Genomic DNA, 23,253 nt, shown 5'->3' with positions numbered 1-23,253 from the left:
AAAAAAATTAATAATACAAATCAAGCAATTGGAAATTTTTTATACTTTATGAAAAATTTTACTTTATTAATTTACATATATATCTTTTTTTTAAAATTCACATGTCTCATTTGCTTTCTTAATTTTTACTTAATAAAATGATAAATTAAATTTACAAACACTACAATGATTTTTTTTTACTATTTAGAAATTAAAAAGCTAAAATATATCATACTTTATTTTTTAATATAATATGAAAATTAATATGAATTTGTTAGTGTAATTTACAATTTTTTATTAAAAAAATGAAAATAATTCTATGACGTGTTATACTTTTTATTGATAAAATTAATTATTTAAAATTTAAAAATTTCATAAAAATTAAAAAAATAAGGGATAGAAATAATAATAATAATGTGGTTTCCGTATTCGGCACAATCGACAGATTAATTTTCGATGACGTGTCAACAAACCATTGGTATACACAACTCATTTCGTCGTGTAATCTTAGACGATATAAATAAGGTTCTACTATTGGCCAGCTGGGGAGTGAGCTGCGTTCGCAAAAATAACTCAAACCCATCCTCCACTCTATAACGTACAAAAACCAAAACCAATCTAAATCTGACGCGTACAACGCGTCACAGATCACCATCATTGCCACGTTGACGACGTAATTGGCGAGTACGTATGATTATTATACCCTGCGCGTGTATAATAAAAGTAAAAGGAAGAGGATGGAACGGTTTTTGAGTTTTGACTATGGCAGAGACTTTTGACGTCATATATACTGAAGCTTTTGACACTTGCCAGTAATTTAGATTATTAGTTGATGGTTGATGATCTTGCGGATGATGCGTTCAGAGCCGTTGGATTGAGATGCGCTCACAATGATGGGATTGTTCAATGCTAATTTACAATTGAGTCCCTATAAAACCCACAAATTAGTTATTTAGTGACGATTTAATCATTAAAATTTAAATTTATTAACAAATTAGTCCCTAACATCTAAATTGGTTCTACCAACTATTTTTTAATTTAAAACAATTTATTTCCAAAATTTTATTTTATTAATAAATTTTTTTTAAATTTTATTTTTTTGGTAAATTTTAAAATTTTATTTTAGTGACAATTATTTTGTTAATAGTTTTATATAATTATTTAAATATAAAATAAATAGTTACTTAACTATAAAATTAGACGCAGAACTATTTTATCAATAAAATAATAATTTATGAACTAAATTATTTTAAATTAATAAAAAAGTGAAATTAGGGACTAATTTATTAATAAAACTAAATTTTGATGATTAATTTATGGGTTTGCTATAATTGAGGGACTTAATTGTAAATTATCCATTATTGGAAGACGAGACGTGTAAGCTGTCCTTGTAGAGCTGAGATACACAGGCAGAGTCAAGAGAGACTCAGGGGTTGATTGGCCTGGAGAAAACGTAAAAAAGCTATTGATTATGATTTGTGTGGCCTTCAAGTGATTAAGGATATTGGGTCAATGTGATTATCATTTTCAACTCCTTGATCATTCTTAAGAAAATGAGTCAATTAGAAGAAGTCTTCCCTAAGTAGATGAGTTTATTGAAAATAGGCAATTATATTGTCCATTCAATTTTAAAATTACTATTCTCGGTTCGATTTAAAATTAAAATTAGATCAATCAAATTCAAAATTGATATTGAACCAAAATTAAAACAAAAATGAAAAGGAAACTAAAGTGGATCAGATCCTTCAGTTAAATTTCAATTAAATGTAATCCTTAAATCGAAATTAATCAAACCTAACCGCCGGCCGTGTCGGTGCACACAATAATTTTTGATATTTTGAGTTGCAGAACCTGTTCAATAGATGGTGATAGCACATAATGAAAGAAAATATAATGGAGCAAACAATTGAAATTGTTATTATCACCACTAGCACCTCTTGCTAACCTTTCTTTACAAAGCTATATACCTAATAAAACTTCAGCAGTACCAGTTGACAGCAACCAGCCAGTCCTGGAGAAGATGTTATCAGAAGAAGATGCCAAGAAGTTTCCAAGCACAGGATAATGGTTTGGTCGCTTTCATTTGATAATTCACAGTACATTCCATTACCCAATACAGTGGGGATATTGGAGAACAGGGAAGAGAGCAAAGAACCAACAAAAGGAAAAAGGGGATGCCATTAGTGGCATGTTCAGATGAAGGTAAGGATATTTCCAGCAGATTTATGCACAGTTTCTTAATAAAGAAGAAGAAAAGATATTCCCATGAAATTTATGCATAGCTTCTGCCACTTGATTAAGAAGAAAATTCTTTATAAAATCCATATCGAATTGGCAAAACCACTGATTGATTATAAATGAACCAACTCATAGACATATAAGCATTTAATATCGACTACGAAATCTTCTATGTGATTTTGCCAATTATTTCAACAACATAGAAAATGTATCTATCCATCTACACATATTAAAAATAATTTACTTACCATCACAAGAAAGATAAGAACCAAGCAATTTTAGCACAAACTATACTGGCAAGTCATTGTCAGGGGAAAAAAGTAAGGAAAAAGAAAGAAGCACCATCAAAGTCATGAAAATAACAAGATTTACCTCTGTACGCGATAGATATCATCTTTCTGGTACTTTAAGACAAGATGCCCCGTCACATCCATTTCAGCTGATATAAGAAGAAACTTACAGATAGGTTTGAAATCACCACTTGAACTGTGTGGGATTTCTGATTAGTAAGATTGAAAAGCCATGCCACAAGTATTACTCATCTGTGAGCAGCACAACTCAAGAAGCTTTTCATATCTAGTCAACCTTCTTTTATGCAATCAAAAGTTCATGATCAATCTTCAGACGAAAATAAACGAAATGTTGCCTGAAAGGAATTCTGAAAACCTAACATAATTGCTTCCAAGTCAAATCACAGCCCGTCTACTTTGAGAGAAGGCAAAGGAAAGAAAATAGAACAACTTTTACTTGAAATCTCTATCTCTCTCAGATACAAGCTCCTAAACACACTGCAGATTTAAACCCAGCAAATCCTCATCAATAACCAATATTTATCCCACTAAAAATAACAGCAGGATTGTTTTTTGGGAATCAATCACCCACAGACACACACCCACGATTATAAGAATCTGTAGAAAAAAATACCATAAAAGTCTATCCACTATATCCTCTCCAAATATGTAATGAGGAAAAAAAAATCACTTATGGCTTCTTAAAGAACGTAAATTACAAGAAATTTTTAAAAACAAAAATCCCCAGACTCAGCAAATGCAGATAAACAATGCAACTTTATCTTCTATCAAGATCAGAATCACATACACACAACATTGCAGGATTAAGAAAAGTAAAAACAATTCCAATCTTTCATCCATCACCTACATTAGCCAGTACTTAGTCATGAACTTAATAAAACAGCTATGCACTCAGATGCTGGAAATATTCAGGTGAATGGCATATCTAGACATCAGAGAAGCAAATGAAAATAAACACCTGTTGCCCTGTTCTCCAAAAAGATAAATTAGTTCTACACAGCCATTCGCATGGCTGGTAATAGAAAACAAACAGTATACAAGCAAGACAGAGAGTTCGGTATTAAAATTAGTTCTCAGTCAGAACAGTCTACTTAAGAACAGTTGTAAAGATTAGGTACAATATCTTATATCCTGCTTGTTATCCCTATTCTTCCAGTTCCAAGTTTTCTTTTATCCTGCTTGGCTTTATTACTTTTGTACACTTCCCTTATGCCTTACCATGAAAAGTTGCATTGGAAGAAGATGCCTTCCCCAAGATCCTATTAAATCCTTTCGATAACACCAGACTCTCCACGTAGGTATCCACATTAAAAGAGCATGATTCTCCATAAACTTTTAGTCGGTTAACGGCTCTGCTTTCAGGGTCAAATGAAACCAGCTCTCCATTATTCGTCACAAGGAGAAATTTTCCATTTGACATAATGTCTAATGTCTTCGAAAAACCGTTATACGGACAAATGGTATACAATTTGGTCCAAGATTGTGCCATGCCATATTCGTTCATCATCCATATGCAACAACGGTTAAAGTACGGGTTATGTCCCTCATCATAACGTATCAAAGAAAGAGATCTGTTGAAAACCACAAGTGACAGCTGATAATTTTCATCAGGTAAGAAGACTTCATGAGCTGTCTCATTTGGCATTGCTAGCTCTCCAAATACTTCATTACCCACATCAAATGTTGCCACGATCAATGTTCGATGATTAAGCCCTTCCTTCTTTGTCTGATGATATCCAATCCAATGGATATTTCCATTGACAAAAGCCTGAGGTAATTTCAAAAAATCATAAGAAGGGAAACCCACTTTTCTTTTAGCTCCATAACTCCTCCTCCAAGAATTCTCACTTAATGCAAAAATATCAATCCCACTTACTGCCCCATAACGAAACTCAATTCTCACCACCTTATAGTCAAAACTCTTGGAATCAAACCCTAATCCAAGAACTAAACGCCTACCTGAATTACCCCTCAAAGGAAGAGTCATAGATTTTCCAAGTGAAGGGTTCCATAGAAAAATGGGTTTTGGATTTGGCAATTGTGGCATATACCCACCACCAGTAGCAGCAGCAATACCACTATCAGTCAAACAAACTAACCCATTACAGCTACCAACTATATCAAGAAGATAACCATTACTACTCTTCACTGGACAATCAAGCAGTTGATAGTCACCAAATGACATATCACGATTAAAATGCACCGTAAAAATCTCTTTCCCATAAGTCCTAGAGTAGTGCCTGATCATTATCTGAGCATGCTTGTTCTTGTTGGTGGTGGAAGTGAAATGGGCATGCATAAAAATGAAATTTGGGCTAGAGATAAGAGAGTACCATAATTTTGAAACGCAACTGCATTGAAGAAGCGATTTCGCAGGCAGCCTCACCAGAATCTCCAATAGAACCTCTGGAGGTAAATAATCCGACATTTTCCTAGAAAGGGAAGGGATCAAAGGGTTGGGGTTTTGGCTTGTGAGAGACAAAAAAACAAAAGTACTTTCTCTTTGATTTCTCTAATGTTTCTATGTCTGGATGTAAGAGATTTGGGCATCTTCTTTAGGGAGAAATTCTAGCCGAGCCTACCTAAGATTTCCTCTACTTTGTTCTTATATGCAACTGATTTTGTTGAATATATTAATAAATATTAAACTGCTTTTGTATTTTTATGATAAAAAAATGAGCTTTTAATATTTTTTAATTTTTTTAAATAATAATATCCTAATAAATAAATAAATAATTTAATAGGTAAAAAATCCAAATTTATTATTTTCCATAAGTAACATTAATTAAATAAGTAATTTTAATTTTTTTTATAAAAGAATTATTTACTTTTATATAATTTGAAATGTAAATAAAAATAATCATATTTTAAAATAATTATTTTATAAAAAAATAGAAAAAAATAATATTTTTTCCCATTTTTAATTATAGAGTGTGTTGGAATTCTAATAATAAAAAAACATATCTTTTATGTCAACTAATATATATATATATGGAAGGTTGATTTTGAGGCATTGGAATGTTCATGCTGGATTATTAATGGGCATTTATTATTACCTATTTATTTTTCTTAATATACATGAAGTGAGACTAATTTTGTTCACCTACTTTCTCTAGTATTTTTAAAATTATTTTAAAGAGTAATATCACTCTTATATTTATTTTATGTAAATAAATTGTAATATATAAAAATTTTTCAACCTTGTTTAAAAAAAAAAAAATTACATACAAAAAACAATGTAATCATCTTCTAAAATCTAAAGACCATAGAGATGACAATCTTCTTGTGATCCTGATAACTAATGAAGTAGGCTCATTTGTCTTTATTGTTTTCTTGCCAAATGCAAAAGAAGAACCTTTCTAATGGGCTTGGGCCTTGGTTAGACCAAATCCATTGTTGTGATCTTATAGTGTCTTATCCATTGGCTCTGAAATATCAAAGGCAAACATTTGATTACACCTGCAAGATATTTTCTGGTTTTGCATTGACAATAATTGCTTTATCTTATTTCCTCTTATCATTGTCAAACAAAAATTCAAATACCTCCTTCTCTATTTCACCTTCCCCATTTCATTTTTGTAATTTTTCTTTCCTTCCATGGCAGCTCTCTCATTGAGCCATTCTTCTCTCCACAAGAATAAAAGTTCAATTCAAGGATTAAAACCCAGAAACTGCCCAAGAAGTTTCATTCTTCTGTCCTGCCAAAGAGAAGAACGAATAGATATTTCCAGCCCAAAACAGAAGAAAGAAATGAAGCAAGAAAAGCAAATGATGTTGAGGCAACTCTTTGGTGGTGCAGAGAAATTTGGTAGAGGATTGAAGGATACTTTGAGCCCTAAGCAAGAGGGTGAATGGAAAGATGTGGTGTTGATGAGCTTGGCATTTGCTGTTTATGTATATATATCTCAACAAATTGTTTGTGCTTATTGTGCTTGGACATCCATGCTCAAGCAACCATGGTAGATAGCTGTAAACATGATAACTTCTGCATCTGGGTAATGGTGACTAGGGATGTCTCCTGAAATGATGTTATTTAGCTGCTTGAATTTTTCTTCTTTTTGGAATTTTCTTGGATTGAACTTTAGTTCTTTTCCTAGGAAAGTTCCAAAACAAAAAGACTGTAATGTTAATATTTGTGAATATTGTCCATCTTGAGAAAAGCTCCTGAAAGAATCAAGATATTTGTACAGATTGTACCAAAGCAAGCAAATAAAACCCAAAGAGCAAACAGAAATGAAAAGTAAGAGCTAACTTTATGGATTTAATTCACATATTGATCAGTTTTATCTTCAAATCTAATAAATTAACAACCATTTTTCACAAACTTGAAAGTTCAGACACATCCAGGCACAGAGGAGAATAAATTCAATGGGACACGAAAAATAAGGTCATTGACACCATTGGCATTCAGATCATCAGTTTCTTTTTAGTACATTCTTCTGTCAATTTGAACTCATTAACTAGTCAGATTTGTGCCCTTCACGCTTGAAGAGGCGGTAGAATATTGACAGCAGCCATTGCCACATGATAATTAAGCACTGCCAAAGGCGGTTTTGCCTAGGTTTTGGCTGTGGGGCTGGTCCGAAAATTCCCTTGTATATCTCCTTTTGTTTTTGATATACAGCCTTCTCATGTTGAGCAATTAAACGCAGCTCCCTTGCAATTGCCTTGTCTTCAGGTGCATATTTACGTGCCTTCTGAAAATCTTCACGGGCAGCATCTGTTTGCCCAAGTTCTGCTCTAGCCTTTCCTCTTCTGAACAATGCTTTGACATTGTTTTCATCCTCTCCTAATACCTGGGAATCCATTAAAGGATTAAATAGTTAATTGACAACTGACAAATTGCCTGACTTAACATCAAAGCAGAAGAACAACATAAAAAATCCAGTATGACGCAAACCCCGTTTCACTGTTGAATCATTTCATACTTTCACTCTTAAAAAGCAAAACTGTTTTTTAAGTAGGTCCATGGTATCGTAAGTTGCTTCTGATGAACAAAATTTCTCTTTTGGATCACAAGAACTTCTATACATCTTCAGAATCAGGTTGACGCCTTGATGGTGACAAAGTCAATGCAATTTTTTTCTTGGCAACTAGCTAAAAATTATGGGAACACCCACATTTCAATCTCTAGGATCTAAAAAGGCCTCCTGCAGGCTGCAGAACATATACCAGAATTCTAGACCAGCTAAAAACTATGCCCTCAAGATTTTAGCACCCTATCAGAACTAAGGGTGAGGACACAAAACCGAAAATGCAGTCTGCCAATTGTAAACCAGTAAAACTGAACCGAAAAGGGTAGTAAATTGAACCGGTAAATTCAGTTTTGATTTGGTTTTTTGAACTGGTTTTTATTTTCAGTTAGGTTAACTGATCGAATTATATATTTTTTATATTTTAATAAATATAATTATTTTTATTTATAATTTATTTAGTAACTCGACCTCACTATATCTTTGCAATGGGTAGCAATAATTGCACTCCACTATCCTTTTTTATTCTTCATATGGACTATAATAACCTTGTTACCAATTATCAAAACAACAAAACATTAAGAAAACTCGTGAGTGATAGTTTTGATAAAATATCCTTCTATTTTTCAAAGATCAGTGGATGGCAAGGAGGTTGCAATTGGTTTGGCGACATGGTTATGTGGGTCAGGTCTTTGCTGGATGAATTAGAGGAGATGCAGTGTCAAACTGCATCATTTTTTAAGCAAAATAAAAGACTACAAGATTCAGGAGCTGAGTTGATTGTAGTTATTCTAGCAGTCATGATAGAAAATTTATAAGTAGTCTTGATTCTCTGTTCATTTACACTCTACAAAGAGATAGAGACATTGTATTTGTGCCCATTGATACAAATTTGCTAGAAGTTCAGTTCAGATAGGGCAACCAAAGCCTTACTTTTAAAAACCTTGTTTCTATATCAGAGGGAAAACATAATTCCTGAAAATAAAGAGTAAACACTATGAAAAGGCTCACAAATGATTCAAATAGTTGAGTGCAGGCCATAAAAGAAAGGGAAAGACGTACACCAGGTATATATACCCATCCAATATAGAATTGACACATCATTTAAAATTATGGTCAATCCTATCAAAAAATATGGTATGTCTTATCTAAAATCATAGTACGTTAATTTCTTATTGGTTGGGTGTGTAAATCAAGTTATACGCTTAGATTTAGGTAAGAATTTTCTCAAAATAAAATGGAGGACAAAAAGGCTTCATGTGAAAATAATTAAATTGAATTTCACACAATCATACAACTTTTGGCCTGATTTTTATTTTTTGTAAAATGAATTCTTTTTTAATTTAAAAGAATTGAATTCTTTTCCTTATTATTTTTCCAAATATGAGAATTGACAAAAAAAAATGAAATAAATTGAATTGAATTCTTACAAATTTTTAGTTTCCAAACAGAGACACAGAGAGAGAGAGAGAGAGAGAGAGAGAGAGAAGAGAGAAAAAAGGGACTAGTGGTTTGTGAGAGCATAAAAAGATAAGTGATGATGGAGAAAGAAAATCAAAGAAGATAAATTCAAGGTGCTGAAAAATGTTTTAAGGTCAATTTATTAAAATAAAAAAAAAATTCCAAGTCTAGCCAGCACAAGGGCAATATAGCCATGCACAAAATAGAAAATAATGGAGTGTAATTACCACTATGTGGAATGCAAGTATCTATAACCCTTTGTAATATTTTTTTTTTTAAATTCTTGTTATTTGAAACACTTATCAAATTATTACAATTGAATTTTATTTTGAATAAATGGTCCTTTAAAGCTAATTTTTATTATAAAAGTGAACTTTTACATTATTGGATTATGTTTCTTTTATGGCTTATCATTGCAAATATTATTAGATTATATAGGTAATTTGAAATTTAATTTTATAATATTATTAGTACTATAGTTTGCTTTTATTTTTTTTTTTACAATTTATTTGTTTAGTGATTAATCTGTGATTTAATATGTGAAGAAAATATAATGATTTGATATGTATATACATATATAGCAAAATATATAAACATAAATTAAGGGAGAGAAAATAGGAATCATATTAAGTCAAACTTTTAAAATCAATATATTGAAGCATAAAATTAGCCTTAAAAGTAGGCTTGAATCACTTAATATCATCATTATTATTATTGTTATGTTTTTATTCATTTTTATACATGTAATATAGCCCAACTAGCTTGGGATTAAGGCTTAGTTGTTGTTGATGTTGTTGTTGTTGTTATACATGTAATATATATTAATAAATTATTTTGATCTAATTAGTTAATTGAATTTAAGTTTAAAAAAAATATTAAAAAAAGGACAGAAACCAAAATGGTCAGATACTGCGAGCTGTGACTGGGATTAGTTTTGCCGGTTTTATTGAAGGGAAGTTGAAGGTGTTTCTCTACCGTACCATAAACAGAAAAGATGATCCACTATACTCACAATACTGCATTGCCCAATGGCTTCTTCATAGCGCTTAAGCTTTATCAAACATGCTGCCATGTTAAGGTGGCAAGGATTCTTAACTGCCAATGCCATGTCTCTATATTTGCCAAACAGTTGGAACATGAAGTCATCCCCCAAATATGCAACAGCCTGATATGAAGACAATCCACTAGAATTCATCAAGGACAAAACATAAAGAATAAGAGAATAAAAACAACCTCCAAGCAAAATTGTTATTCAATGGCACAAGGTTTAACCATTTCATATTGCTGCATGGCCTCCTCAAGTTTCTCCTCTTTGAATAAAGCATTTCCATCCATTTTTCTTCGATCTGCTGCTCCAATCCTCTCTTCTGCAGTCATGTCACCACGAGCTTTCCCCTAAAACCATCACATCCATAGATCATTTCATTGGCAAGAATAAAGCCAATATGATTTTAACTCAAAGCACTGAAGATCTGGAAATGTTTTCAAAAGGAATCATTTAGGTTGTAACTTACTTCTTTGGTTTCATCAAAACCAATAAGCTCGATTTCATATATTATATCTGCCGAGGGTGGAACATTTGGGAAAGAAAAGCTTCCCTCTTTACCATAACCTAATTCAGAGCCCACATGCAGAAGGGCACGTTCACCAGCCTTCATATTGGACACACCAATAGCCAAACCCGCCATTTCTTTCTTCTCTATCACATTCATAACCACCCAATATTTAGTTATGCATTCAACAACAAGTCAGCAACAACAAAACAATATTATTACAAACTTAAGAAGGATATAAAATACATAATGTATCAATAACAATGCAAAACCATATTACTAGATTCTTAAATTAGATTCCTGTAGGATAATTTTCCAAGCATTGTGAAACCCTCCCATGCTTGAGTCAATTAAACACAATCAAATCCACATAAATATAATAGCAGATGGTCTATTTTGTGAGTTCGGTTCCCATTCATCCGTATTGATCACGATGAAAGTAACAGAGAATTACTTCAATGTTATGGAGTGCAAGAAGACCATGGATGGCAGTTACAGTACATAAAGAGCAGAATTAAAACCAAGAGCAAAATAGATTAAAGTTTTCATTCCAGCTTTCTGAAGAAAGAAGAAACATAAATTTTATTGAAAGAACAATAATTAAAATAAGAATGAAATAGGTATATACCTTTTCCTATAATCATCTCAATAGGTCGCTGTTCATGCCACGTATCCTCAAACTTGTGCTGGGTGCTTTCAGTCCATGCTCTGTAGTGTACTATGGTGCTCATGCAGTTACAGATTTTTAGGTTCCAGAATACATGGAAGAATCCACATTATATAAACAGAATGTGCATGTATATGACACACAGAGGCATGCATAAAAATAGCAAATAGGTGGAAGGATCACTATCCCATAGACAGCACACTGAACTTCACACAAGAAGATAACATAAATATAACACACTAGCCTTTAAAAAAAAAGAGAAAGAAAGAAGACAAACAAACAAAATTAACATGTTCTGAATTTAACAGATAAGTCAGAGAAGAAGTCAACCACAAAGAACTGCCAGCTACTCTATTCATATGATCACTAACCAATTAGAATCACACTAATACCCCCTAGAAATACATAATTGTTTCAACCACCTCGACCCTTCACCTTGTAGCACTAACATCCTATTGTTGACATAAATAAGGGCACAAATGTTGCACACTTCAAAATAAGTGTAGATATTGCCAAAATAGGAGCATCCTACATTCAGAAACAACCAACAACAAGAACTTGTCATGCTCATTCAACACCATCTAAAAATGAGATGGCTATTTTACTAAATGCATAACGCTCTCAAAGAAATATCTACAAAATTTCGACATTATGAAAGAAATGTGATAAGCAAGACAAACGGCTTCTTAATCATGCAAGAAATAAGAAAAGAAATCTTCGCAAACCCTTAGAAAAAGAACAATTTATGAAGGGAATCTGGTTCAAATTCAAAAAAGAATCTTGATAACATGACATGGAAACATCATCAATTCATGAAAATGCCTATCATAAAACATAGCCAAATATTAAGTCTAGCAATACAATGGTATGATTGCATCCCTTTACCACCCATTAGCTGGGGATAAAAGAATTCCTAGTTTGTCAAATTCATGTACACAAGTTGTCACCTAAAAGTAAATGGCAGAATCTTAATTCTTAATGCTGTGTGGTACTTACAGAAGCATGTTGAATATTTGGATGGCTTCTGACCATGTCCTTCCTTAATGATTTGTTTTGTGACCTTCTCATGTAGGACTTCCACCTCAGAATCAACTTTTGGGGGACCATCACCAACTTGAGGAGGATCACCATGCACAAAAGCAGCATTTTCAGTAACTATTTCATTTTCATCTTCTTGGCCTGCAATGAGTACAGGATATGAACAAGTATTGAGTATCATGCGATTCAACTAAAGAGGGACAAAAGCCAATGTTGCTTTTACCCTAAAATATGATTATGGGGAAAAACGAAGAAAATAATTTAAGAAGGTTATGTGTCTTATTTCACTGCCACATAGAGGTAATTACATCATTCACCTTATTTTTAAGGAAAATAACTGACATGTGGAGAGGAAGTTAGCATGAAATTCATCATACAATTCAGATCAAATAGCAGATGGAAACAATTCAGCACATACAAGCTTTGTGTGCTTGTGAATCTTAGCCATTGGAGCAACAGCTGAAGATTCATGCAAAAAAAAAATACATTACAAAAGTAACATTATCCAAAGTAAATTGGCTTGAGAATTGATCACAAGGACAAATTTGCAAGAGAATTCAACAAGAAAGTTACATTGAAAGCTCTCCAAGCACATGTTAAATATACATTTCTAAAATACAATTAGTATAATCAGGTTTATGAAGCCAATCACCTCTTCTACTTCTACAGTTTAGTAAGCCTTAAATCATTAACACCAATTAAAACTTTCTGCATATGGATAAAAATACAGCTCCCTAATACATTCCAATTTGTTCCCCAATCAAATTGCCTCATCAAATTGAGCTTGCATTATCCAACTACATCGCATTAAATGTGATAAACAAAATAGCTGAGAATCCTTATTCATACTGATCATTGCTAAATAACTTCAATTACTCCTTGCACACATATGCATATATTTTATTAAGAAGTTCATAATAAAAACAAAATATTACCGATCGGTTCACTTTGCTGCTGTTGAGCAACCTCCATTACTCAGAATAACTTCAACTTCAATTCTGCATCCAAACAATGAAACTCCAATTACTACATAAAATAATCAATCGGTACTCAATTACTAAATAAAACTGCAGTGTCAGAGGTTGAAATGATACAACAACTACGATCAACATCAAAGCACATTCGTTAACATTCATTCTGTTTGGTTACCGAGAAAAAAATGGCCGTAGGAAGAGACCCAAAAAAAGAAAGAATTGAACCTACTTAAATTGACAAAAACGAAAGATTACAGTACTTTCACCACTCTGAGAGTAGACTCTCACTTCTTCAAACCTCAAGCAATCAAAATAAGCATACAAACATGAAAGCAGGAAACCTTCTTCATTCAAAATTTTCTCTGAAGACAAACAGAAAGTGAAAAGAGGCATCATTGAGTTACTTACATAGATAGGATCTGGAGCCTGGAGAGCTTCTTGGAGAGACAGTTAATGGTAGAGACTTTAGAGAGAGAGAGCGAGAGAGAGAGAGAGTAAACGAATGTGTTTGTTTTGTAACGATCGAAGAAGATTCTAGAAAGAGAACGACGAGGGATTAATTACTTAATTAATTTTGGATTAGTTTTTAAAGAAAATTTTAAGAGAAAGACTAGCCATAATTTTTATTATTATTAATTTAAGTTTTATTTTATAATTTAAAACAAATTATATAAATTAAATAAAAATATTTATTTTTAAATTTTATTAATTTTAAATTTATTTGCAAGGTTTAACTCTCTTTCATTCATTGCATTAATTTAAATTTTAAAATTAAAGTTTCTCATTAAATAATTTTTTTTTATTTTTATCAATTTTCATATTATTTAATTAAAAATAAAAATAATGAATTTTATTAATAAACTTATTCAATCTGTAAAATAGATTTTAAGTTATTTAAAATTAAAAAAATAATATTTATTACTAAAAAATAACATTTTATTAAATGTAGATTTATTTAATCTAATGAAAAATACAAAGGTTTATTTAATTTAAAACTTAATTGTTTACATGTCATTTTTTAAATATTAACAACCAATAAGAAAAAAGAAAAAAATATTAATGAATATACTTAATTACATATTAATATTTTTTAATTTTGTTCTCTTGTAAAGATGGGAGTTATAATAAGGGAAACACGTGCATCACATTGGAATCGCTTCACCCTTTTCTTTTTTCCAATTGGTACACTTTTTATTTTTAATTTTAATTTTTTTTTATTTTGAATATCAAAAATCATTTCATTTCTACAAGTGCAAGGAATTCCAATCTTCAATCTTTATCAAAGTGTATTGGAAAATTAATAAATTATTGCCTACTCTTTAAGCAATCTAGTATATATCTTTAAATGAATTTCACCATGGCATTATATTAAATATTTAAGGATATTCACTGAAACCCTGAAACATTCTGGTGCTAGAAAAATAGTTATGAAATCGTTGGAGTTTACTTAACAGAAAATACTTCCAGTTACAGAAAATCCAAACTCTACAAACTTCATTTCTACCAAAAATATGTTACTATACAAGCTCCTTGGAGCATCCAGAGGAGAACAATGCCAATGAGCACTCAAAAATTTCATTACATACGCAAGTTAATCAAAGGGCAGAAAAGAAGGGAAAGGACAAAGCCCTCCCCTTCAAAGAAGGAAGATAAATGAATGAAGGTATCAGTCTATCAGATGTTCAAACTGACAACCCCTTAATCAATGGCGAAAACCAACATAATATCACTGATCCATCAATAGTTGCTAGTACCTGTATGCTAAGATTTCAACACAGCAGGAAAAGAACTCCAAATTTCTGTCTCCAATGTGCTACCAGAGCTTCATTCTTTACTCCTCCATAGAATTTGAGCTTCACTCCTAACTGATATCAAAACGAAATGGCAATGCTGAATTGCTGATCCATCAGTAGTTGATTTCCTTATGCTAAGATTCCAAAAAACAGTGGCAACAAGGAGCACTAAAGCCTTTGTTACCCTCAGCGTACCACTCAGAGTTCCTAACTCTGATAAACAGTTTGAACCTCATGAGAGCTGCTCTTGTCCTTGCAGCATCAACAACCAGCAGCCTTTAGGAAGTTATCATAAGGACTATAAGCTGGTAACTTAAAGTGCTGAAGATGCTGATACTCAGTTGCACAAAGCACTAGAGCAGCAGGAGTAGATGGATTGAGTGAACCAGGACCAAAATTTTGGTCAAGGAATGGGTTTCCACACTGCATTTCCAGAATGTCACAATCAGATCACATCGACGAAATCACATGAATGCAGCAGAATATAATTTCAAAAGAACATCATGATTTTAATATGAAATTCTAGCACGTGGTGTCAACAAGACTAAAGATTCAATAATGACATTTTTGTGAGCTGTTTGTGAATTGAATAGTTGATCAAATAATATTTACAGCTATTTGATTTGATAGGAGAACCATTTATAACAGTTTTCAAAGGTGTGAATAATGAATTTAAGAAATTATATGGAATTGGCAATGGCTAGTTCCAAAAAAATGGTGGTTAGATATTTTTGAAAAATTGAACGGTAAAAGGTTCACTTAAAAGTTGGGAAGCCCTACAGCCTACCAACCAGTCCAAACAGCTAAGTGTATTACCATACTCAGTGCCAATAAAGTCTCAGGTACCTATCTTTAAAGCCTGCTCGTGAATTGTCAATGGCAATATTTGGAGCTGAATTTTTAAGTTCATAAATTTCACATCTTTAGGATTCAAACTGTTTCAAATGTTTTTCAGATATTTTTAATGAAAAACAAGATGCTTAAATAATAAATATACGACCATATAAAGAAAACCTGCTGAAAGTGAAAATTGGATGACATCTGCATTGCTTGGTTATGTTCACAGGTCAGCATTGGCATTGCTTGGTTATGTTCATCAGCAGATATTCTAATCAAACTTTGTTGAGAATTCATTAAAGCAGACATCTTTTTCTGCTTTCCCACCACCGAAAGGGCCTCACAATGCCCAGCCATTTCCATGTAAGGCAAGTCAGGTGGGGTCGAGACAGAAAATCTTCCAACTCGATGTGTTGTTTCAGAAACCTGTGCATGCATAACATCTTAATCAGAAATAGATTTAATGTAGAGGGAAGATAACAATAACATCAACAATGAAATCACCTAATCAACATATGCAAATTCCATTTAGGGAAGTCACTCAGCAATGTATCCACTTACATGCATGTATCTGTATCTTTATCATTGTAAATATGAACAATGAAGAAGAACTTACTGCATTTAAAAGTTCACCAACACTCAGAAGCGGAGTAGATTCGAATGCCAGCTGATCGCCAGGATCTTTCTGACCTTCAGATGTACTAGGTACAGGACTCTCATCTATTGTGAATAGTGGGGGCTCGGTCTGCATTCATGCCATTATGTACATAGGTCTGAAGTTCAATAAAAAGAGGAAAAAAGGAGCTAAAAATTAAAGAAATTATTTACCTTCTCAGAATATTTGTCTTCTGATACTGGCTCAGACTTTTCCCCTGGCATCTCCATGAATAAATCAACTCCCAGTGGGCATACATCATCTGGTACAAAATCTTTAAGCAACTCTTCTCTTATGGCAGAATCTTGCTGTTCAAAATCTATAGTATCAGTACTGTAGTCATATAAATGGCAAAACACTAATGCTTTAAATTAAGAGAATGTAAATGAAGATTACATTTGATGATGTTCCCATAAACTTTGCTATCATGGTAGCAAATGATTCTTTTGATTGACTTTCTGTTATTTCTATGGCTGAAAGTGAATTTAGAGCATCCTCATTATCTTCTTTAGATCCATAAACTTTTCTTGGATGGTCCAGTTGGTTTTTAACAGCCTGCAACTTGCACTCATCGACCAATTGTAGAAATGAATCAACCTGATGAGAAGTGGTATGAGTATAAAGATTATTAAGAAATATGCACTATTTCAGAACTTAAAAAGTATACAACCAAAGAAATTAAGGACAAAAAAAATTTCAAGTTTCCTATGTGATAGTATTAGCCTAAATATCAGAGTGAAGATAATCCCACTTAATTGGTATAATAAAACAAGTAAAACAAGGCCTACTAAATACTAGTAAACCTACTGTTTTATCTGTAATTGTAGCTCTAGCACAAGAAACAAGAGGCCGAATGTTGACGGCTTTTGATGAAAAGATAATCATAGATGTTGCCAATGTAAAGAGAGATCGGTGACGTGATGTTTATAGTGGCCCTGCAAATGCAAAGGAGAATTATGACAGGTGATAGTATTGGCCTATGTGATAGTATTGGCTTAAATATCAGAGTGAAGATAATCCCACTTTAAGTGGTATAATAAAACAAGTAAAACAAGGCCCACTAAATACTAGTAAACCTACTGTTTTATCTGTAATTGTAGCTTTAGCACAAGAAACAAGAGGCCGAATGTTGACGGCTTTTGATGAAAAGATAATCATAGATGTTGCCAATGTAAAGAGAGATCGGTGACGTGATGTTTATAGTGGCCCTGCAAATGCAAAGGAGAATTATGACAGGCTGCAATCAGTTTCATTGTAGAGTAATAGAATTAGATACAAAAACACAGGTTAAGAAAAAAAGAAAAAAAAAGGAAAAAAAAAAAACAAATTCTTGAGTTCATCCTTGTCAGAAGAAATTATTTTTGACACACACAACCTATCAGGTTGGAACACAACTAAATCCCCTGACAGCCAAAATGGATAACAAGCAAAGTGTCAGCCATGCCCATTAAGCATGTCAAGCCATTTATCTCTCATGAAGATCTTTGCTTTAACTCCGCCTAAGTAGTTTGCGCATAGCCGGTCCCAAACCCGGATAAAGGAGAAGGGTTGCGGTAGGTGATGACCAGCGTAAAAATTTCGTCACACCTTATGATATAGATTCAAATGATATAAACATTGGGGCGTCCTCAACTTACGACACGCTACAGCGAAGCCCTGGTGTAGTGAGAAATATGCAAGGGTATAGGGCGTTCACCGAAAGCGACGCGCCATACAAGCTCCCGGGTGTGGTGTTAAATGACCAAGGGTTCCCATATTATGGACGGGTGTAGGTAAAAAAGTTAGTCCATAGGACAGATAGTAAAACAGATAATGAAATAGAATACAAGATAGATATAGAAAACAATAAAAGATATCATAAAAGGAGACCAATTAGGAAGGAACAGGATAGGAGGAGGATCATGGTTTATACTTGGAATGTTGGATCACTTATAAGAAAATTAATGGAGCTTGTGGATACCTTGAAAAGGAGAAGGGTGAATATTGCTTGCATTCAGGAGACTAAATGGGTAGGAGGGAAGCAAGTAAGTGGGTAATTCAAGGTACAAACTCTAGTTTGCAGAAAACTAAGACCATGAGAAGCAGAAACATCTAAGGAGCCCTATGAGATCTCAACTAATGGGATATCCCTACGAGGTCGGCCAACATTTAACAATTGACAATGTTAACAACAATAAAAAATGAAACATCAAACTTACAACAATTGCAACACTAGAAGAGTCCACAGAACCTATAACCTAAGCTCTGATACCACTAAATGTAACATCCATCCGTAAACTATAGAGACGAATGAAACTCGAGAAACTAAAAAAGTTTCCATTGAAAAGATGACTTATTAAATCTAAGATAACCTGCTGAAAACACAGTTGTGAGTAGCATGCATCTAATATAACTATCAAGTTTACCAAGATTGTCAAATTTACCAAGAATGGCTATCAACCGACCAAGAATATCAAGATTAAAAAGAATATATATACAACCCAATAATCAATCCTAAATTACCCTAAACATACATATACAAAATAGTCCCAAAAAAAAAAAAATCGTAGTTCACCCATGAAGTAGGTTGGCCTGACTTCCACTAGACTTGACAAAGCGAAGAGAAGACAAGCTATGAAAACAAGCATTGCTAGAACTGGGATCACCAAAAAAATCTGAAATGTTAAAAATAAAACTATAAGCATAAATAAATAACAAAGGGAAAACAGATAAAGTTTTGGTACTTAATAGTACCATTTTTACTATGCTTAAATAAGTCAGCTGAATAAATATCATTTAATCCAAATCATGTACTGAGCTAAAATAAAAATTTATGATGTAAAAATATTGTTGAATTAAAGTTTTTGAATTAACATAAAATCTATAATATACTCATTCACTCGCAATATGTTTCCTGCAGATAATGCTAGCATCTCAAGTGCATATAATAAACTCTGACAGCCTAAGAGTAATGCTGGCATCTTGGGCTCTATGATGACACTACCGACCCATGAGCAATAAAAATACTGGTCATACACATGTGCAGAGCTACCCCCAAAGGGTGAACACCTGATATACGCCCTAAAGGGTGACCACCTGATATCTATGTGTATATCAAGCGTTGTCCAAAAGACAGTATAAATATAAGCTGAGCTTAAATTATATCACCCGTCATCGATGTGCTATCTATTCAGTGCATATATTGAGTGTATTCCATCATTTATTCAGCTGTGATTCTAAATCTCATTTCATTTAATAAATAAACACATAACTACCATTATTCATTCCCATTTTTGCATTAAAAAAAAATTAACATATATTAATATACATTGAATAAAAATTATCAATGTTTAATATTTATCCACTCACCTGGTATTGGAGACAAAGATAAATTGAAGGGGAACGATCTAACCAACAAAGATGCCCCTAGAACCTACATCTGGAGTAGGATTTCCTACCGAAAATTATAGCAAGAAATTGGAGTTTAGGAACGAAGCAATAATTCTGAAATGCTATCAAGGTGCCTAATATGCGAGAATTGTATCCTAAAAGTTCTAAAGAAATTCTGGCAACATTCCGGCATAAGCTGGGCATTCCCCCAGTTTTACAAAGCTTCAAGGAGTCTCAATAATAGCGCGACATAATCTAATATAAAACCCATCCAAGGCCTGTATAATTATATAAATTCTTCCAACCTATTCTCCCTTTTATACACCCCCATACATTTCATTTTAATATTCCTTTCTTTTCCTTTCAAAATTACAATTCCATGGGCTATCTGTGATGATCAAAATTTCCAATTGTCCTCTCATTCTTAACACAAAATGAGATATCATATTTCAAAACAAAGTTCATCGATTTTACATAGGAAGATATGTACATTCATTTGTATTAATTAAGTTCTTATTCCCAATATGAAAATTGAAGAGAGTTCACTCATACTATATAGCCAACAAATTTTACATTTACATGAAAATAGATTGGCATTTAATTTAACATCAAAGAGGAAAACTACAACAAGATATCACTTACCCAACACCAATTGCAGCCGACGAATACTGAAAACAGAAGAACAGAAGAACTTGGGATGGCCATCACATGCTGCCTTCTTGCTACCACCCTATGTCACTCATGTACCAATATTTCCCTCTCCCTTTACCTTCTTTCATACTTAGATAACACAATTTCAGCTTAACCAATTTCAAGTTAGAACTTGTTGGGACTAGGAGATGAAGTGGGTTTGATTATTGGTCTTGGTTGGACTAAAAACTTAATCAAGGGAGGAAATCTCAATCAACTACCCTTTTATTCAACTGCTAGCTTTGAATGGGGTAACGGGAGGATTCAGTAACAGTTGAAGGAGGCCAGGGATGTTGCTGGTTGGTTCTAACGGCAATGAAAATGCCAAAATCCAAGAGGGACAGCAACAACAGCTCTTCTATTTCCTGTTTCTATTTTGCTGTTTGGTTGAAAAGGATGAAATCAACTCTAATTGAAACAGTAAGGGAGTTTAGGAGTGGTTGTTGCAGCCTCAAATAGACCAAAATCACTAAGAGTGGGTGAAATTCTCACAAGAAATTGCTGGATCGTTGAGAGCAGTTGTGGCTCCTCTTTCTCCTTCTCTTGCGTTCTGTAAAGAGGAGAAAATGGTGACCGGTTTCTTCCATCATAGGGCTGCTGTTAGAGATGAAAAGTTGTTGGTAAGGATGGGATTTGGCTAGAAATTGAAGGGTTGGTCAACTGCTGCAATTACCTCTCCTCCGTTTCCAATTCTCCACTCCCCTTCCCATCCCCATTTCCATTTCCATTTTTTATTATTATTATTATAAAACAGGGTATGACAGAGAAGCAGCATAACCAGCAGCAATGGAGGGGAGGAAGGAGGGAGGAGGGCTCAAAAAAGCTGTGGGACCATAAGTGGACCAATCATGATCATCCATTGCCTAACCAAAGCTAAAGAAATTTTGAATTATGTTTTTCTTAAATTTATTTTATTATTATTATTATTATTTTCATTATATGTAAAATGAATTGCAATATGAGTTTGGATTGTTTATTATTATTATTATTATTATTATTATTATTATTATTTAAACTATTATTAAAAATATTATTTACAAAATATTTATTAAATATTTGAGTTGTAAAAATAATAATTTTAAAATTTTGACCCTTGTAATAGAGATGGCAAAAATTTTTAAATTCGATTTAATTCGTTTTAAATTTAATTAATTTTTTTTTATTTTGCTTTAATTTTAATTTATGCGAAATAAGGATAAAAAGACTTTTAAATTTCAGTAACTCTTGTATAATAATTTATTATTATTATTTTTTATTAAAAATAATTTATTTTTATATATTTTTATATTTAAGTATGATAATTTTAATAAAAATATAAATACGTTTTAAAAATAATGTTTAAATTTTATATTTTTAATTATATTTTATTTAATCGCAAAATAAATAAATGGAAAATTCAACTTAAGTTTTCTTTACTTTCTATATTTTAAAGATAAAAAAAAAATAATAAGACTACATCTTATTGGCAATTAATAATATAATTTATTTATTTATTATTCATTTAACTTTGATTACAGTTTAAATTTAAAATTTTATATTTTTAAAGTTAATTTTGATATTTTTTTACAAGAGTTAATTTTTAATAAAATTAAATTAAAGTTCATTATTTTAATATTGCATAATTATGTTTTTTAAGTTATAAATTATATTATGTAATTCATCATTTTATTATTAATTTTTTATATAGACAAAGTTTTTTTTTATATATATAATAGAAATTCAATGAATTGAGATTGTGGATTACATAACAGGTTTTCATCTCTTTTTTTAATTATAAAAATCATAAATCTTATGATAGATCATTAAAAAAACTCGAATTTAAGATAATTTTTTTTATTTTTTATATCTTAAAAATTGATAAAAATAAATTATTCTTTAATTAGCAATAAATAAAAAAAAATTTAAAACACATTCAATATAATATGATAATATAAAACCGAAATATTTTTAATATTTCGATCAAATTATATTATATATTATATTATTTTTCATTTTTTTTATTTTTATTTTCAAATAATAGTTCAAAATCAATGAATTTGATATGAACCTCAAATTCAATAATATTATCTTAACTTTTGAAATTGAAACAATGGGTTTCTAAATTTAGGAATTAAAAACCAATAAGAATCGGTTTTTAATATGAACTCTAAATTTAATAATACTACCTTAACTTTTAAAACCGACAAATATCGATTTCTAACGTGAAATCCAAATTCCATAATACCACATTAACTTTTCAAACCGACAAAAATCGATTTTTAAATCAAGGAATTAAAAATAAAAAATAATCAATTAATTTCTAATATCAACTCTAAATTCAATAATACCATCTTAATTTTTGAAAACTGAAACCTTCCGTTTTAAATTTCGGTTTTAAATCCATTGCTAATAAGTTTCTAATTAATACATCCTACTCAAATCCTGTTTTAAAAGTCATTTCAAATAACAAATCGATATAAATTCGTTTCTAAATTCAATTTTTATTCCAACAATTTCTTGTAATAATAGATTTTAATCATAAATAACATTATCCATTTTATATTTAATTAATAATTTTATAAATAAAATTGAATAATAGTAATTAATATATAAAATTTCAATTTAATTCAAATTTGATAATATATTTAATCTTTTGATAATCTCCTAAAAGACAAAATTTGTGCATTAATCTACTTGGATGAGGATGTAAATCTTATCTTTACACCCCATATCCAT

General features: G+C 31.7%; 3 protein-coding genes across 9 annotated transcripts; all 3 read right to left on the bottom strand.

Annotated features, from left to right (window-relative positions):
* Positions 1 to 3,473: 3,473 nt before the first annotated feature.
* LOC110639024 (F-box protein CPR1) lies at positions 3,474 to 5,147 on the bottom strand. The gene has a single exon (XM_021789784.2). The coding sequence runs from the start codon at positions 4,954 to 4,956 to the stop codon at positions 3,736 to 3,738; it is 1,221 nt and encodes a 406-aa protein (XP_021645476.2). The 5' UTR covers positions 4,957 to 5,147; the 3' UTR covers positions 3,474 to 3,735.
* Positions 5,148 to 6,801: 1,654 nt separating this feature from the next.
* Positions 6,802 to 13,753, bottom strand: LOC110639022 (peptidyl-prolyl cis-trans isomerase FKBP42). Its single transcript, XM_021789782.2, has 8 exons — positions 13,603 to 13,753; positions 13,156 to 13,218; positions 12,179 to 12,361; positions 11,144 to 11,233; positions 10,477 to 10,661; positions 10,235 to 10,357; positions 9,975 to 10,127; positions 6,802 to 7,324 (listed from the first exon to the last, which is right to left on the bottom strand). Exons 2-8 carry the CDS (start codon positions 13,190 to 13,192, stop codon positions 6,989 to 6,991), a joined length of 1,107 nt encoding a protein of 368 aa, XP_021645474.2. The 5' UTR covers positions 13,193 to 13,218; positions 13,603 to 13,753; the 3' UTR covers positions 6,802 to 6,988.
* A 908-nt stretch (positions 13,754 to 14,661) lies between these two features.
* On the bottom strand, positions 14,662 to 21,256 carry LOC110639043 (uncharacterized). 7 transcript variants are annotated; one of them, XM_058150935.1, is made up of 9 exons: positions 20,491 to 21,256; positions 19,828 to 19,912; positions 17,560 to 17,687; positions 17,287 to 17,414; positions 16,876 to 17,076; positions 16,653 to 16,787; positions 16,441 to 16,569; positions 15,988 to 16,250; positions 14,662 to 15,410 (listed from the first exon to the last, which is right to left on the bottom strand). In XM_058150935.1, the coding sequence occupies exons 4-9, from the start codon at positions 17,362 to 17,364 to the stop codon at positions 15,341 to 15,343; spliced, it is 876 nt and encodes a 291-aa protein (XP_058006918.1). In that variant the 5' UTR covers positions 17,365 to 17,414; positions 17,560 to 17,687; positions 19,828 to 19,912; positions 20,491 to 21,256; the 3' UTR covers positions 14,662 to 15,340. The 7 variants fall into 7 exon arrangements, with proteins under 7 accessions (XP_058006918.1, XP_021645510.2, XP_058006915.1 ...); XM_021789818.2 differs by having other exon boundaries at positions 16,002 to 16,250; XM_058150932.1 differs by lacking the exon at positions 19,828 to 19,912 and having other exon boundaries at positions 16,002 to 16,250.
* Between the last annotated feature and the right edge of the window lie 1,997 nt (positions 21,257 to 23,253).

Source organism: Hevea brasiliensis, chromosome 8 (genome assembly GCF_030052815.1).
Source record: "Hevea brasiliensis isolate MT/VB/25A 57/8 chromosome 8, ASM3005281v1, whole genome shotgun sequence".
In the NCBI taxonomy this organism is placed as follows: Eukaryota; Viridiplantae; Streptophyta; class Magnoliopsida; order Malpighiales; family Euphorbiaceae; genus Hevea; species Hevea brasiliensis.
Note: the sequence above shows the minus strand (reverse complement) of the source record. Positions and strands in the feature narration are given on the sequence as shown.